The sequence below is a fragment of the Plasmodium brasilianum genome, chromosome 2, assembly GCF_023973825.1.
Source record: "Plasmodium brasilianum strain Bolivian I chromosome 2, whole genome shotgun sequence".
Taxonomy (NCBI): domain Eukaryota; phylum Apicomplexa; class Aconoidasida; order Haemosporida; family Plasmodiidae; genus Plasmodium; species Plasmodium brasilianum.
In genome coordinates this window covers 217,371-235,365 of record NC_090115.1, presented here as the reverse complement: position 1 = coordinate 235,365, position 17,995 = coordinate 217,371, and the positions used below count along the sequence as shown (strand labels likewise).

The following is a 17,995-nucleotide window of genomic DNA, read 5'->3' as shown; positions in this document are numbered from 1 at the left end:
AGCCTAAATAACATATAATTTCCAGCTGAACAATTTTTGTTAAAATGCTTATAGAAAAATGAAGGAAAAAATGCAAATTTGAAAAATTGAAAAAGTAAAAAAGTGAAATTTTTTATTTTATTTACACTGTAACAAAAAAATATAAAAAAAAAAAAAAAAAAAAAAATCTAAAGTGTTTTGTATATGGTACGCAATCTCTGCAATTATATTTTTCCTTTTTCTGAGGATTTATTTTTAGGTACAACTGTCGGCACACACGTTTGTACGTGTTTCTGTGAGAACGCATGTGTATACATACATACGTAGATATATGCGTACATACATATATAAACGCTTACGTACATACATACGTACATACATACGTACACACATACGTAAATACATACGTACATCCATGCGTAAATACATACTTACATACATACAAATATATATATATATATATATATATATGCACATACACATGTAAACTTATACACGTGTACACATAAACATATTTACAGCAATATAACACTATGCAGTACTATACTTGCGGGGCACTATCACTCCTCAACACTTTACTAGTTCAAGTATTACTACATAGCATAATGCAAATTAAAAAATAAAAAAAAAAAAGAAAAAAAAGTAAAAGAAAAAAAAGAAAAAGAAAAAAAAGGACATGTTAATTTGTACTTTAAAATAATGCTATTTGACAAGTCGAGAAAAAAAAGAGTGAAGACGAGCTTAACTACAAAAAATAAATAAAACAAGTAACGCAATAGCGAAGTAAAACAATAACGAAGTAACGAAATAGAAATAACGAAATAGAAATAACGAAATAGAAATAACGAAATAGAAATAACGAAATAACGAAAAAATGAAGCAATGAAAGAATGAATTATAATAATCCATTATATAGCGAATCCTATTAAAAAAAAAAAAAATAGTTGAAAAGCTGATGAAAATATAAAAATTTTCATCTGATATGTACACATTTTTTAAAAAAGTAAAAAAAAAAAAAAATAAATAAAATAAATTAACGCTGATTCGTTAACAGAGGAAATCATGAGCAAAAGCCCAGGAAATAGAAAAACAAAATATAAGCTAAAGGTTTAATCAAAAGGTATAAGAAAAAAAGATCAGTAAAAAATATTCGTAAAAAGTAAGCCAAACGGTATTTTGATTGTTATTTTGTGCTATAAGCAGAGGTCAATTCGAATGATCAACCGAGTGAGATCAACTGAGTGAGATCAACCGAGTGAGATCAACCGAGTGAGATCAACCGAGTGAGATCAATCGAGTGAGATCAACCGAGTGAGATCAACCGAGTGAGATCAACCGAGTGAGATCAACCGAGTGAGATCAATCGAGTGAGATCAACCGAGTGAGATCAACCGAGTGAGATCAACCGAGTGAGATCAACCGAGTGAGATCAACCGAGTGATAGTGCACGCATTACTTCAAACCAGAACATTACAAACATACGTAGTTGTAAAAACATGAATATATACAATAACGATATTAAAAAAAAGAACGTCTTTGTGAACCAAGCAATATTTTTTACACCCAAAAAAAATCTTATGAACACAAGCAATGAAAAAAAGGATATTGAAAATAAGATATTACAGAATGTGAATGATGATTACCCTTCAAATAACAACTTCAATAACTATAATAGATGGTTTGGCAATCAGGATCAAAGGAAAATCGAAAACATTCCAAGCACCATTTGGAAAGGAAAAGATACTATTCTGACATTTAATACTAACACGTCTAACCTTAATAGTAGTGGTGTGAATACTCATAGTACTACTACACTGTCGAATAATGGTAGAGAAAACAACAACAACATAAATAATACCATACCTAATGGGTCCACTGCTGGTTTACTGAACGGATCAGCTAACGGTTTAATTAATGGAACCGTTAGCAATCTCCAGAACAGCATTAATGCAACTTGTAGTAACGAAACGTGTAGCAATGCAAATAGGTACAGTGGAAATAACTACAACAATAATAACAACATGGGGAATGAACAACAACGTTTTAATGTAAACAGCAGCTTAACTAATCAGGGGAATAATTTAAACTCGTCTAACATGAAGAGTTTGAACTTTTTGCAGAAAAATAATAATATTATAAACGGTAATGTAAATAATGAGAATAATGTGGAGTATTTAAATATTTCGTTACAACATGGTTTAGAAAAGAAGAAAGACATCGTTTATTTATTTCAAGAATTGTTGAGCTATTGCGAGTGCTTAAAAAGAAGCAGAAAAAAAAGCACAGAAGAAATTAACAAAATTCGAGTTAGCTATAACAAGGTTTCAGATTTATTAAAAGAAACATTAAAAAGAGAAAAGAACAGTCATATAAAAATAGAAGAATTACGAAATATTATAATTAATTATGATGAAAAGTTTGACCGAGTTAAAAATAGCTCTGAAGGGACAATAACAAATTTAAACAAAAATGTACAAACACTAATCGATTTGAATAATAACTTAGAAATAGAAATGAACAAAGTTGTCAACGAAAATCATCAATTAAGAAAAATAGCTCAAAACGAATTTGTGTTGAATAAAGAAATTAATAGCTTAAGAAAAGAAATAGAAATATTAAATAATGAAAAAGTTTCTTTAGTACATCAGATAGATGGGTTAAGATTAGAAAATTCAAAAATTGAAAATGAAAAAAATGTTTTGTTAAGTGACAAAACTTTGCTACATTGTAAAATTGATGAACTGGAAAATGGGCTAAAAAATAGAAATAATTTTTTTAATAAATCTCAAATGACAGAAAAAGAAATTAACCCTTTTATAATTAATTCTGATGAAGAAATTAATGAGCAACTTAACAATTACTTAAATTTAAATCATGATCAAAGAACAGAACTTTTCAAAAATTTTCTCTACCATTGGAGGGAAACGAACAAAGCTGGTCAAAAATTTTATGAACAATCATGTATTATGAACTAGCAAGGTAAAAAAGGGGAAATTTTAGCTAAAGTCAGGAAGAAAAATATGGTAACGGAGCAAAATGCAGAACATATATTCCAGCCGCACTTCTTCCTTTTTTTTCCTTCGCACTTTGCTTTTAAAATTTTTCTTATTTTTAAATAGGGCAAGCATATATATATACATTTAAATATATAATTTTGGGACAAGTGTGCGTGTGCGTAGGATGTGTTTACATATACATGTGTGTGTATGTACATAGATACATATATATATATATTTATTTATTTACCTAATTTTTACCTTCCTTAAAAATACGCCATTTCCGCTCAACGTTTTTTATCCCTCATACAAACATATGAGAGAACATTCATATATTTGCAAGATGCCTGTAGGCACTTGCATTTATATATATATATATTTACGAGACTATTTTAATTTTTTGTTTTGTTTTTTTACATAATTCAGTCGTAATTCTTTGTTCTTTCTTTTTTTTTTTTTTTTTACGCATGACCTTAATTTCCTTCCTTATAAAAGTAAATGGAAAGAAATAATACATGTACATGTGAATATATATGTTAAGCAACAAATTAATCCTCTTTTAAGATTTTTTTTCCTTTTTTCATGAAGTTATTTTATAAAAAAAAAAAAAAAAAAATAGAAGGATTAAATATATTCCTTTGTTGGTACTAGTTTTGAATGTTTTCAATAATTTTATTTTTACCTCTGCGTTTTACTCTTTTTCATGCAATGATTTAGGTATACATATTTGATATGCATGTGTGTACAAATAGATATATATATATATATATATATATACATAAAATGAATGCGTGCATTTTTTTTTTTTTTTTCAAAAATTTAACAATTATCAAATGTATAATAATTAAAAGTAGATGTTTATTATTAAAAAGAAAAAAAATGACAGCGCAGTTGTACAGGTGAAAAGTATTAACATTCTCCAAAGTGAAAAACACATATATATAAATATATATATATATGTTAAAAACATATGAATAACGGTGGGCATATATGTAATATATTAAGAACATATAATTGTGGGTATCTATATATATATGTATATATTTATATATGTATATATTTATATATGTATATATATATGTATATATTTATGTATGTATGTATATATATATGTATATATTTATGTATGTATGTATGTATATATATATGTATATATTTATGTATGTATGTATATATATATGTATATATTTATATATGCAAACGTGCACATATGCATACATCAAACTCACGAAGAGCGAAATAAGAGCTAAAAAAAAATGAGAATATATTGAAAAATTAATAAATTGACACTTAAACATATTTTAAATATACATTAACAATTAAAGACAATAAAACGAATATGAAAAAATGAAAAGTAATGAAAAAGTTTAAAAAAAAAAAATAGCAAAAATAGCAAATATAGCATATATAGCAAATATAGCAAATGTAGAAAAAATAGCAATATTAGCAATATTAGCAAAACTATAAAACTGGCAAATTGGCAAATTGGCAAATTGGCAAAATGTCGAAATGGCAAAACAAACTGAATTAAGAAACAAATGAAACTTTTCTTTCCTGCATGTGTAAAGTAGTTACATATTCGTAAACACATACTGTATGTCATTCCAAACATCTTGAATATTTCTATTTGCATTAATAAATATACATTTGTTTTCATTTAAAAATAAATTTATTACAGGAATACAACTATTCTTGTGTGTTTCGAATCTTTTTCTCAGTGTGTCCATGTTATCATCCACTCTTCCTAAAAAAGGGGAATGGAAAAAAAAAAAAAAAGAAAAAGAAACAAGTTACATGTTACATGTTACATATTCCGGGTAAAGAAGTACTAAAAGGAAAAGATAAAGGTAGGGAAAAATAAAGCAAAAAATAAATGACAAGCACAGGAAAAAAGCATAAATGGGCAAGTAACACATGGGAATGTATACATATATATATATGTATGTATGCACAAATGTACGTGCGTGGTACATCCATTATTACCGCTGATCAAACCCCGATTTATGCATCTTTCGATCATATTATCATCATTACAATAAAGAAACAAACATAAGTGAACGTACGCGTAATTTCCAATAATACTCATCCACCCATCAAAATTATCATAATTCCTTGGAAAGCCATCAATTATAAATTTGTATTTTGCTTCTTCATTAATCTTATTTTTTTTTAATATTTTTAACACTTCTTTATTTTCATATATACAATTTTCATATTTTAATTTCTTATTATATTCTTCGATATTTATGTTTTTTAATAGTACGTTTTCATCCAATATTTTAAATGAAAAGCTTTTTTTTTTTTCTTCTTTTTCCTCCTCTTTATCTTGTTTTTTTTGGCTTAATTCTTCCTCTTCTTGTCTTTTTTTAGATTGTCCCTTCTCCTCTTTTTTTTTTTTCTTTTTTTCAATTTCATTCTCCATTTTTATTTTCATTAATTCGAGTGTTATATGTACCGGCACAATTTCTCCTGCAAAAATTAATTTATATAGAATTGGGATAAAATAGAGGGGGCATGCAAGTATATCATCAAATAAAGAAGAAGACATAAGCATGTATGTATATATACCTACATACATAAATATTCATTCATTATTCACTTGACTTATATTCTTTTTTATGTTACCATTGTTTATGCAATGTTCTACAATGGACTGATGCTTCTTATCTACTTCGTTATTTTCACACCTCCTTAAATACTCCCGTAAGCATTCACCTTTGAGCAAAGAGTAGACGGGTAAAAAGTTTAAAAAAAAAAATAGCAGGACAACATGAACGATATAAATTGAGTGGAACAACATGAATTTCACAATGTGAGAAGCACACATAAGCAGTACTAAACGGATGATACAAAAAAAAAAAAAAATAAATAAACATGGAGCCATTCAGATGAAAAAAAAAATAATAATAAATCCAACCTGCGCTAATATGAATAAAATCAAATTTGTCTTGAATTAATTTGCATTGTGTTCCCTTTCCACTACCTGGGCCTCCAAGCATAAATATCTTAATAAAAAAGTAAAAAAAAAAAAAAAAAAATGGGGGAAAAACATTTAATATTTTTGTTTTCTATATTTGTGTTTTTTGTTTGTTCTTCTCAAAATTCCTCATTTGTTTCTCATTACTCCTCAAGTATACTACTTTTGTATTACCACAAACGGCTGATCCTTGCTCATCTCAAAAGTATTATTGGCAAAAAACTTTTCTTCTAAACTTTTATTTATATAAAATTTGTTTTTATCAAGAATTATGCTTTTCTTTAGTTTACTATATCCTCTTAATAATTTCTGTATTTTGAGGGTATTTTCAAACGTGTTTAACCCTCTATAATAATAAACATTTGTTCTATTTGCATATAAAATAATTGTTTTCTTCCTTTTTAAATAATTAGTATTTTCTACAAAGAATCTTGAGAAGTTTACTATTATCATAGAAAAAATTATTACATAATTGTTTTTATAATTCATGTGTTTTTTTTTTTTTTTTTTTTTTTTTTTTTTTTTTTTTTTTTTTTTTCTTTTTTTCTTCCTTTCCCTTTATATATTCTATGTTACTTCTCTTTTTACTAAAAATATGGAAATAAATACTACTTTCATTTTCCGCGATTTTTCTCTTTTTTTTTTTTAAATTAAATATTATTTTGAAAATATTAAGAGATGGTAACATACATATACAAGCATGCATATGTACCTTGTTATATTTATAAGGCGCATCTTGAATTAAACGGAATAGTTAAATGCATATAAATATATACTAAAAAAAAAAAAAAAAGAAATATATACATATATATATGTATCCCTCAAAAAATAAATTGAGTAAGGTAAAAAGTTCATATATATATATTTAAAATACAAAACAAAAAAAAGGTACACCAAAAAAAAAAAAAAAAAAAAAAAAAAATTGCACTTTAAAAAGTGAAATATTTATTTAATATGTGTTTCTATAGCTACCATTTTATGTGTTAATACTAAACTCATTGCTGAAAATGCAAATTCCCATTTCCTGAACTGTTAAGAAGTAAATAAGTAAATGAAAGCATACGTGGGAGAATGAAAGGGTAAATAAATAGATAATAAATGGACGAAAACTTGGAAGCTTACGCAGACGAATACCTATACGAAATAGTGGAAGCATATGTGGATGCATATACGAATACATCAATAATGCTCTGACACAGTACAGCAATTACAGCATATGGTGCGTAGCACGAATGCTGCCCGTTCCCCCTATGTAACCGCGTACATTTCCAGCATTTCAATAAAACTACAGAAATGTTTGAAGTGATAATTAAAATAATTTGAAGTAGAGAATATATTAAATACAAAGAAAAAAGGAATTATATTTTTTGTTATCTCCTGAATAATATTTTTACAAAAAAGAATCATATGTTTTACAATGTTTCTATTAACATCCTTGTTTTTATGATTTATATCTTTTTGGCTAATTTGTAAATTATTTAACTTTAATTCGCATAAAAAAATTAAAAAAATAAATTTATTTATTTGTAATTTACAAAAATTATTTAATTCAGTTAATACACTATTTTTTAATTTATTCATCGTTTCAATTTTAATGTTTATATATAATTCAACTGAGTTTGGGACCTCCTTTAAACAATGTAAAATGAAAGAGTTGTTCCAACTATTATTATACGTTTTAAAATAATAACAATTATTTTTCTTTTCCTTTTGTTGAATAATTTTTAAATCTTCTTCAATAGTCTTGTAATTGGAATAACTTTTTTTTTTTTTTTTTTTTTTTTCTTGTCGCTAGTAGTACACTTTTTCCTCTTCTCCCCCTTTTTTTTCTTTTTTGTTAAAGAATATGAACTGGTGTCATTTTTGTTGAGTTCATAAAATAAATGAAATTTATACCAATTTAATTGCAACTTCTGATAATATAATTCTAAATGCTTAACCAATTTTATATATTCATTATACCCTTCCATGAAAAGTACCTTTAACTCGTGCACATCCACTAGCCTTACTTGTTCATGCATTTTGTTAACATATTTGCCTTACTTGTGCAGGTGATATATTTTGCAGCCAAATGGTTGAAATGATGGCAGAAATAATAGCTGAAATGTGTGCAAAGAGATACCTCAAAAGTAAAGAGTAGCTTTAATACATGAATTATATAAGTAACGTTTGTACGTATATATATGTATATATCCTTTTATGATTATATCTACCGCTGTTGGTACTGCGCGGAATTAAAGAAAAACGTGTGCACGCATTTTCAAGTTAATAAAACTGCTGTGGGTTTTTATATTGAAATGTGTCATTAACAGGATATTTCTTATCAAGGTATTTTTCATATAAATAAATTTTTGATTTATTTGAGGAATATTTAATTTTAAAGCATTTAATTAAATTGTCTAAATTGTCAAACCAAACATTTACGTAATTATTATTTGAGTGGCTTAAATTTAATAAATTAAAACTGCTAATATTGGAAAATCGAAATAAATAAAATTCCTCTATACAGCTAAAAGTAAAATTACTATCAATCATATTTTTTAAATTGGGTTTCATGCCAAACCAACATATGTGATAAGGAAAATCATTAAGTGTTTTGTTTCCCTTCAACAACATTTTGCACTCTAACAAATGAACATGAACATGTGCATATAAAATTACAAATATTTTATACGCCCCTATGCATATACTTATATGTACCAAGTATTTACGCATAACTAGATGTTACGTAAATGTATGCATGTATGTTGTATGAATGTATGTACAATATATATAATACTATATTTTATTTTTTCCATTTAGATAACACTCAAAACTATTACATAGTACATTTATTTAACTACGTTTTAAAAAAAAAATGTACAGCAGGTATTACTATTATTTTTTTTTATTCTTAAAAAGTGTTAAGGAATTTTGGTTTTTTTCTTTTTTTTTTTTTGTTCTCTCCATGGTATTTTTAAAAAAAGAAACTTACATTTTAAACTAGTGCAAAACAATTTTTATTTTCATAAGAAATTTTCATTTTATATAATCTTTATACCTAAGCATAACAAAATATTTGAAAAGAACTTTTTATATTTTGATGATATCTATACGAGATATTATACATGTATATATGTACACGTTCATATGTACACGTTTAAATGTAAATGCATAAATATATATATTAATAAATGAGGTAAGCATGGGTACACGATTTTGTTTATACACTAAACGTATTTAAATCTTTTTAACATTTTAACAATTTTTTTTTTTATTTTGAATAAAAATAAAGCTAATATTATAAAATATATATTCCATTTTGTGTATTTGACCACTTTTAAATTAAAAAAATTAATTTTTTAATCCCAAGAGAATTCATTTTTTCATATTACACATGTAATAAATATACATATACATATATATATATATATATATATATATTTTGCATTTATGTAAATGTACGTATTAAGTGAACAAACTGTATGTGCAAACATCATTCATCCTCGCATACTTCTGTTTAAAGAATGTCAAGATTTAAATTTGCTTCTCACGTATTTAAGTGTACGTACTTACATATGTATATATTTAGGTGTATGTTTACGTAAGTTTATATATTTTTATGTATGTATGTATGTATTTATTTAATTATTACGTAATTCATTAATCAATCCATTCATCATTTCCATATATGTGAATATATATTTTTACGCATACATATTGTAATATCATTTTTAATGTAAATTTTTTCTCATATATTTGAAACCTTTCATTTGTGTTAAAATAAAAATAAAGTAATATTTTTCTTTCAACCCTTTTTTTAAAAACGTTCTTATAAAATATAAAAAAAATAAAATTCTTCTTTTGACCTTTGTGTTAATATGTTAAGGTTTTTCTTTTTGTAATGTCGTTTATTTGTATATGAATTCTTCGTAATAATAAGAAAAAGGAGAGAATATTTGCCGTATATGCATATATATATATATATATATATTTACATGTTAGCTATCCCTTTACCATGCTGTAAAATTATATATATATATATATATATATAACAACGTTTTAATAAGCGACATTTTCTTAATTATTTTGTTTTATTTTTATTTATTTTATTTTTTTTTTTATTGTTTTAATTTCCTTTTTTCTTCCATATTGTTATACTTACTATTTGCTTCTTCTATTTTCCTTTTACGTTGTTCTCTTTTATTTTCTTGTTTTATTTTGAGTAAAAAAAAGAAGAAAAAGGAATTAAGAAAGGGGGAATAAGAAAAAAAAAAAATAAATAAAGAAGAAGAGAAAGGGAAAAAAGAATGAAAGAAAATTTAGAATGTATTAGTAATGTTGATTTGGTCGAAACAGGAACAGAAAAAAAGAAGGATATCGATTCGTATACGAATGATGAAAATAAGAAAAATAAAAATAATAATGAATATATAAAAAATAATAAGGCGGGAAATAAAGTAAATTTTAAAAACAAAAAGAATTTTTTAAAAGAGAATAATACAGTCGACCTAAAAAGTAACAATGGAGTAGTTAACTGCGATGTAAATGAAAATAATAAAGCTGCTACAATGATCAAATATAAAAAAGCCTCCAAAAGGCAAAAAGAAGAAATGAAAGAGGAAAAAAGGAATAGCAGCATCAACGATAATAATGAAACCATTAGTAATAATAGCGGTATTAATGATAGCGTCAATAAGAGCAATATTAGTAACAATAGAAACTGTATCAATAATAACAGCGATAGCAATAACAACAGTAGTAGCAATAACAACGATAGCAATAACAACAGTAGTAGCAATAACAACGATAACAATAACAACAGTAGTAGCAATAACAACGATAGCAATAACAACAGTAGTAGCAATAACAACAGTAGTAGCAATAACAACGATAACAATAACAACAGTAGTAGCAATAACAACGATAGCAATAACAACAGTAGTAGCAATAACAACAGTAGTAGCAATAACAACGATAGCAATAACAATATCAGTAGCAATAACAGTAAGGGTGTGGATAGAATAGGCGCGCATAACGTAAAAGAAGCTAAGAAAAAAAAAGAAATGAATAAAGAAAGTCAAAAAGATAATTCTAAAATGAATGCGTCAGAAAAAAGGAATGGAACAACCAATATGGTAAACAATAAGAACAGTGATATAACAAAAGAAAAAAATAATACACATAAGAAAAATGTAAAGGAAGCTAATGCTAATGAAAATAATTTACGTAATAATAATTCAAGTGAAAATAAAATAACAATTAATATGCATACTGAAAATAACGTAAAGAAGAAAAATAGCACAGAACAAAAAAATAAAATAAACTCGAAAAAAGGCGCAAAAAAGAACAAGAATAAAGTAAAAAGAAAAAAAAAAACATACGCCAAATTTATATGTATATAAAATAAAATTGTGATGATAATATTATGAATTCTTGTAAAAATTATATTATGTAAATTATAATATATATATGTAGGAAAGTGTGTAATATTTGTCACTAAGTGTTTATTGTTCGTGCAATACGAACGAATCTGTTTTTGACTATACTTTTAAAATATGACGTGTGTATAATATATATGTATGTATACATACATATATGTATGTATATTAATTTCTTTTTTTTTTTTTCGTCAATTTTTTTAGAATGAAAACTATTTGCAGAATTCGTGGATATTTTCATTTGACAAGGAGAACAGGAAGTATTATGAGCAGTATGTGAACAGTCTAGTGTCTTTGGAAACATTCAACACGATAGAGAAATTTTACAAGTAAGTAGAACGAATGAGAAAGGTCAACATTTAGAAAAAAAAAAAAAAAAAAAAAAAAGAATATGGAGTGGAACACAACAAAACAGAATATAATAGAATGGAATGGAACATAATAGAATAGAGTAGAGTGGAATATAATAGAATAGAGTAGAATGGAAGAAAAGAATGTTTAAAAGACAAATCATACAACATTTTTTTTTTTTTTACTTTGCTTCACCCTTATACAGGAACTACAAATATATGAAGTCTCCTTCGTGCATTAAGGAGTATTACAATATCTACCTGTTTAAACATAATTTCAGACCTCTTTATGAAGTACCCATCTTAAAATAAAAAAATATTACATATATATATATATATATACATGCAAGCATACATACATACTTACATATATATTTATATGTAAAACAAAATTGGACAAAATAAAATTCAAAAAAATGTACGAAATTGCTTATTTTTGCAACAAACGCAGGAATATCCAAATGGCTTTATTTGTATCATAAAAAATGCAAACAGCTTTAGGAACGATATTGCAGATTTAATATGGGAAAAAATGGTAATTTACTTGTGTATTATATATTTATATTTATATATATATTTTTATTTTTTTTTCCATGTAAACTTTTTACATATATTAGTGTTAAGAAAACATTAATAAATCCACATTTTCACCTATCAGGTTTTGTTGGCAATTGGCGAAGAATTTAATTTAGTTGATCTGTCTGGCATACAACTTTGTATAAGAGAAAACGAGATTTTCTTTAAAATGTGGATGAAAAATTACTCAAATTATTTAAAGAATATATTAACGTAACTATAAAAAAAAAAAAAAAAAAAAAAAAAACTATAAAATGAAGTGATATAATGATAAAACGATAAAGCGATAAAGTACATTTAATAAATGTCCTCTTTGTATATGCTTACCTGTTTGTATATATAATGCACTGCTATACCGAATATATCCTTCATAAATTTTACTTCATTTTTTTTTTTAATATTTTTAATTATTAGAAAAAGATTAAGCGAGTTGTTAGATTTGCCGTTAAACACATCCATAATTATAAAGATACTATCGGTAAAATAACTCAAAAAAAAAAAAAAAAAAAAATTTATCATGTGTAAACATATATATTTGTGTACATAAATGTACGTAATTGTAAACTGCATCTTATTTTTATTTTGTCCTCTTTAGAACGCATACCATAACAGAAAAAATCAGAACGTGAAGGATAAAAATGAAAAGGGAAAAAAAACTTACAGCAAAAATAAGCCAGTTGAGTATCCATCCCCGAAAAGGGATTTCTTTAAAATTAAAAATTATGGAAATGTCATAGTGCCCCCAATCTACAATATAGGTTAGTACAACATTTTTTAGTAAATATGGTTACAGACATATGTGTTGTATGTATTACATATATATATCTATATAGATATAAATGCGTTGTGTGTATGTGTGTATGTGTGTGTGTGTGTATGTGTGTATGTGTGTGTGTGTGTGTGTGTGTTTGTGTATTGTTTGTACATAGGTATATATTTATATACACACTGCCTATAGGTGTGTTTTATGTTCCCGTTTGTATACGTTCCGTACCATGTATAGTCAGAAAAATCTCTGTTTTGAATTCTTCTTATGCAGGAAACTACAATTTTTATAAAAACAATTTAGATATGAACTTGTATTATTTATACAATAATCAAAGCCCTCCAAGCAACCCGTACTTATATTACCCTTTCCATTTTTACAATCATCATTATAACAGTAATTATCCGGAATATATGTACGACTATAGTTTACCTTACCCTATTGAAAATTTGAATAATTCTATAAATAATGAAATCCATATAGAAAATAATTTTGCAAACAATCAAATAAATGCATTAACAGCTAATGACAAAAAAAATAAATTTGATTATGTAACAAAGAACAAAGATTATAAAAAGAAATTTATGTATTTGAACAATTCGAATGAGTTTTTTGAAGACAGTAAAAGTAGTACATGTGTCTAGTCCGAAAATGTGCGGACATGATGCGATGTTTACGATGATGATAAAAATGTAAATGAATATAACCCTGTATTATATATGTTACATAATAATGGTATTATTACTATTAATATAATAATTATTATTATGAAATGCACATACGTTATAAAAGGTATGAACACGATTAGGCACCTTACCTAAGTAGAACTCAAATGAAATGCACATGTATGTTGTAATTAATATGTACGCATATATATAAGCAAGAAATGGTGTATTATTGTGCGTCAGAACTAATCATTTTTAAAGTACGTCAAATCAACATTTTTCACATGAAATGTAAGAAGCAAACATGATACAAAAGTTATAATACCATTTTATATTACAGTAGGCGAAATAAATTTCGAGAAGAGGAAAAAAAAAAAATATAATTATAAACAGAAAAGGAACAGCAAAGAAATGGAATAGGAAACAAAGGAATGGAAAAACGTTACGAAAAGGAAAAAAAATGAATATATTTTCAAGTTGTTGCACCATGTTCTCTATTTTCCCCTTTTTGTTATAAAGAATTAATTATTTTTTAATTTTGTATTTTTTAAAAGAACAGTCTATTTATTTGTTTAAATTATTTACCTTTACATGTTTCTACTTATTTCAACTCATTTTGACCTATTTCGATCTACCTCTATTTATTGCAGTTTTATTGCTGTTTTCTTTTGTTTACATCTGTCTACTTATTCTTTACATTTACATATTTCCGTTAACATCTATTAACTGTTGTTATTTTATGTTTAATTATTTATGTATATAATATTTTCATTTTTTAAATATCCATGAAGTTTTAAAGTTAAATTGACATAATTTTAATAATATACTGTGTAAATGTTTCTATTAAACTTTAATATTGTTCATTAATTGATATGTTTTACATGGTGAATTTTTATTAAATTGCATATAGATAAACAAAAAAAAAAAAAAAAAAAAAAAAAAGAGCCATTCAATTTATTTGTTTTTTTTAAAGGTTATATTTTCATTTTTGAAGGAGAGATTAATAATGACGGGTTTATCAGAGTTAATGGGAATAAGTAAAATAAAACAAATAATAAAAAAAATGTGCCAATAAAAGTAGAAAATTAGGTATAGCAGAAAATAATATGGATGTAATGTGCTATAAAAAATGAAATTAAACGAAATAAATAAATACGACAAAATGCATAGAATATTATTAAAGGACTTAGATGGCAATTTTAACTTTTGTTTCTGTTTTCGCTTTTGTGTTATGTACCTATTTCCATTTACTTCTCTTTCTGCAGATTTGTTAAGTGCCCGAACCCCTTTTTATTTAGATCATTCTATATATGGAAAAAAGAATAAATTGTTTATTTTACAACGGCACATATATCGTGTAAGTATATATATGTATATAAACATACACAATATATACACATATGTATATAAGCACGCATGCGCATACATATTATTTTAAATGTATGATTATCCTTTGATTTTGGTATATATTACTAATATGCATATTTGATAGTCTTCATAATAGTCATCACACGCTTGTGTTAAATCACCCTTGAGAAAATTATTCTTATACCAATTATTAAAACATTTTACATATTTCTCTTTTTTTTCTTTGCATTCTTCAATCTGTCTTCAAAAAAAAAACATTTTCATACTCAATAAAATATGAATTATAAGTAAAAGGTAATAATTATAATAATTATAACAATAATTAAAAAAAAAAAAAAAAATTTATGTTTTACCGCTTCTAACTGTGCCTTTATGGTATCTTTTGCAGTTTCTTTTTTTGTGTTATCCATGTTATGTATATATGCGTATACTGAAATAACTTATTTTACTTTGCCGTCTAGGATTTACTTTTCTTTTAATATTTATATAATTATTTCTTTTTTTTTTTTTTTTGATAATATACATTTTGCATATACCATTAGGAAATGTAACTTTACTACCTTAGCTTCTTGAACAAATTCAGTGTGTTACATCTAACTCTTTTATATCATATATTAAAAAAAAAAAAATGAAATAAAAATAAAATATATTATGTATGTAGAACTACATACTGTTGTAATATACCATGTATATGTATGTGTATATGCATATGTATAGATATACAAACATAATTTATTCTTTGAAAAATAAAAATGAACACAAATGATATTAAGATTGGCAGAAAAAATATTTGGTGTGAAACTAATAATTTACTAATAAATATTGCTGCACGTAAATTAATAAAAAATTACGAAGTGTAATTAAAATGTATCAGCTATTAAGCATGAATGTATGTACATAGGTAGGTATGTATGTAGGTATTTAGTATGTATATATGTATGTATATGTATATATTAAATATTTTTATATTAATGTATGAAAAATTGTGTTAATGTTTTTTACTTCTTGCAAAATTCATCGAAAGGAATATTGGGCCCCTTTATTTTATATGTTAATTCTGCTATATCTCTGCAAAAAACATATTTTAAAAATTTATGCACACATAAGTATATATACAATTATATACACGTGAGAAAAAAAAAAATTACAAATGTAAACAGAGGATTAGAGAAAATTATTTCAATTTTAAATTTAAACTTTAGAGTTGCTATTTTTTTTTCATGAAAATTATATATATATATATATATATATATATATATATATATATGACAAAACAATTTCTTTTGAAAATTATGGGTGATTATTCATGTACACTGTTAATACTAAAGTTTCAAAAAAAATTCATATTTTTAATTGCTTATGAAGATATATACACTATATTACGTATGTACATATGTATATATATATAATATATATGCAACATCTAAAATGTTCATCTTATTTTTTCTTTTAAAATTACACAATATTATAAGGCTCATTTCGCTCCCTGAATATAGTTGTATCATCGCACTGAATTACGTTTCTTATTTTTTTCAAGTTTATGTAATTTCTTTTTTCATATTTGTCTTTAATGAAGTGATACGATGCGTGTGTTTTTTTTATTGAACACCATGGCGCATCTGTTTCTAATAATAAAAGATTTAAGGGTATTTTTTTAACTGCATTTATATTCTCAATTGTTTTTAAAGAACAACCATTTACCCCTATATATAAATTTTTGTAATTACTTATTTTTTCAATTATCTCTTCCTTATCCGTAAAACTATGAATAACTGCTCCAACATCTTCAATTAATGATTTGTATTTTTCCAAAATTTCAAAAAATATATCAGAACAGTTTCTCATATGTAAAAAAATGGGCAATTTAAATATTTCAACTAATTTTAATTGATATATAAAATATTTAATTTGTATATATTTAGGGCAAAAAAATAATCTATCGAAATCTAATCCTATTTCGCCAATACACACAATTCTGTCGCCATGATTTTCTATTTTTTTTTTTAATTTCTCTAAATAATACTGATCTTTTTCATTATAAACAAAACCTGGAATTATGAAGGTGTCTTTTAGCGTATCGTCAGGGCACTGTTTTTCCTGGCATATTTTAGCACATTCTAATTTTGCATTATTATCCTTGCTATCGGCAGAAGAGCCATACTTTGAATTTTCGTTCATTATGTTTTTTTCATTTTTAAAATATTTTATAAAGTTTTCAAATTCTTTTTTTGCCAGTATGTCTTTTTCTTCACTAGTTTTTTTTTCAATAAATTCAAAGCAATTTGTTGGGTGTACACCAGCAGTTAAAAAAAGAAATTTGCCCTCAGGATCTATTTTGAAAATAAAAAGGAAAAAGGAAAAAGGAAAAAGGAAAAAAGAAAAAAGAAAGTTAATAAGAAGTTAATAAAAATTGCTATATATTATTTATATTAAAAGTGTAAAATTGAACCGTATGTTTCACAAATTTCTAGAGATTTATCAATGTCTTCCAGGCAGGTACATGTTATTATAATTTTCTCAACGTTGTTATTCTTTGCCCTATTCAAAACACTGCACTCAGAACAGAATGTTTACAAAGCAAATAAAAAAAAAAAAAAAAAGAAGATATAATACGTGCACAAATGCATATGCACATATAGGTAGGCATATATATACATATCTACACACAAAAAACTTAAATATGCGGTGAATTTTTCTATATTACTATTTTAAATCATTTTCATGCTTTTTCTTATTGTAGATTCCATCAAACATTTTATCCGTTAAATTTGATCCAATATCGATAAATAAATTTTCCTGTGTATCCATATTCTTTATATTCTTATTACACTTTTTCAAGTTAATTTTTTTTACTATGTTAAAAACACTACCGTTATTAACGAATATGAAGTATCTTAT

The 17,995-nt window shown here is 24.9% G+C and overlaps 5 protein-coding genes across 5 annotated transcripts; 2 read left to right on the top strand and 3 right to left on the bottom strand.

Annotated features, from left to right (window-relative positions):
* Positions 1 to 1,475: 1,475 nt before the first annotated feature.
* Positions 1,476 to 2,954, top strand: MKS88_000654 (uncharacterized protein; the record flags this gene model as incomplete). Its single annotated transcript, XM_067217759.1, has 1 exon — positions 1,476 to 2,954. The coding sequence occupies one exon, from the start codon at positions 1,476 to 1,478 to the stop codon at positions 2,952 to 2,954; it is 1,479 nt and encodes a 492-aa protein (XP_067075439.1).
* Positions 2,955 to 4,546: 1,592 nt separating this feature from the next.
* On the bottom strand, positions 4,547 to 6,441 carry MKS88_000653 (UMP-CMP kinase; the record flags this gene model as incomplete). The annotated part of the gene is made up of 5 exons (XM_067217748.1): positions 4,547 to 4,719; positions 4,959 to 5,444; positions 5,601 to 5,690; positions 5,893 to 5,980; positions 6,127 to 6,441. The coding sequence occupies 5 exons, from the start codon at positions 6,439 to 6,441 to the stop codon at positions 4,547 to 4,549; spliced, it is 1,152 nt and encodes a 383-aa protein (XP_067075438.1).
* Positions 6,442 to 8,217: 1,776 nt separating this feature from the next.
* On the bottom strand, positions 8,218 to 8,568 carry MKS88_000652 (uncharacterized protein; the record flags this gene model as incomplete). Its single annotated transcript, XM_067217737.1, has 1 exon — positions 8,218 to 8,568. One exon carries the CDS (start codon positions 8,566 to 8,568, stop codon positions 8,218 to 8,220), a length of 351 nt encoding a protein of 116 aa, XP_067075437.1.
* Positions 8,569 to 10,241: 1,673 nt separating this feature from the next.
* Positions 10,242 to 13,708, top strand: MKS88_000651 (eukaryotic translation initiation factor 4E; the record flags this gene model as incomplete). Its single annotated transcript, XM_067217727.1, has 8 exons — positions 10,242 to 11,291; positions 11,577 to 11,701; positions 11,929 to 12,016; positions 12,174 to 12,257; positions 12,381 to 12,511; positions 12,713 to 12,776; positions 12,894 to 13,056; positions 13,302 to 13,708. 8 exons carry the CDS (start codon positions 10,242 to 10,244, stop codon positions 13,706 to 13,708), a joined length of 2,112 nt encoding a protein of 703 aa, XP_067075436.1.
* Positions 13,709 to 15,175: 1,467 nt separating this feature from the next.
* MKS88_000650 (uncharacterized protein) lies at positions 15,176 to 17,905 on the bottom strand (the record flags this gene model as incomplete). Its single annotated transcript, XM_067217716.1, has 5 exons — positions 15,176 to 15,338; positions 16,100 to 16,165; positions 16,557 to 17,427; positions 17,547 to 17,647; positions 17,802 to 17,905. The coding sequence occupies 5 exons, from the start codon at positions 17,903 to 17,905 to the stop codon at positions 15,176 to 15,178; spliced, it is 1,305 nt and encodes a 434-aa protein (XP_067075435.1).
* Positions 17,906 to 17,995: the final 90 nt, after the last annotated feature.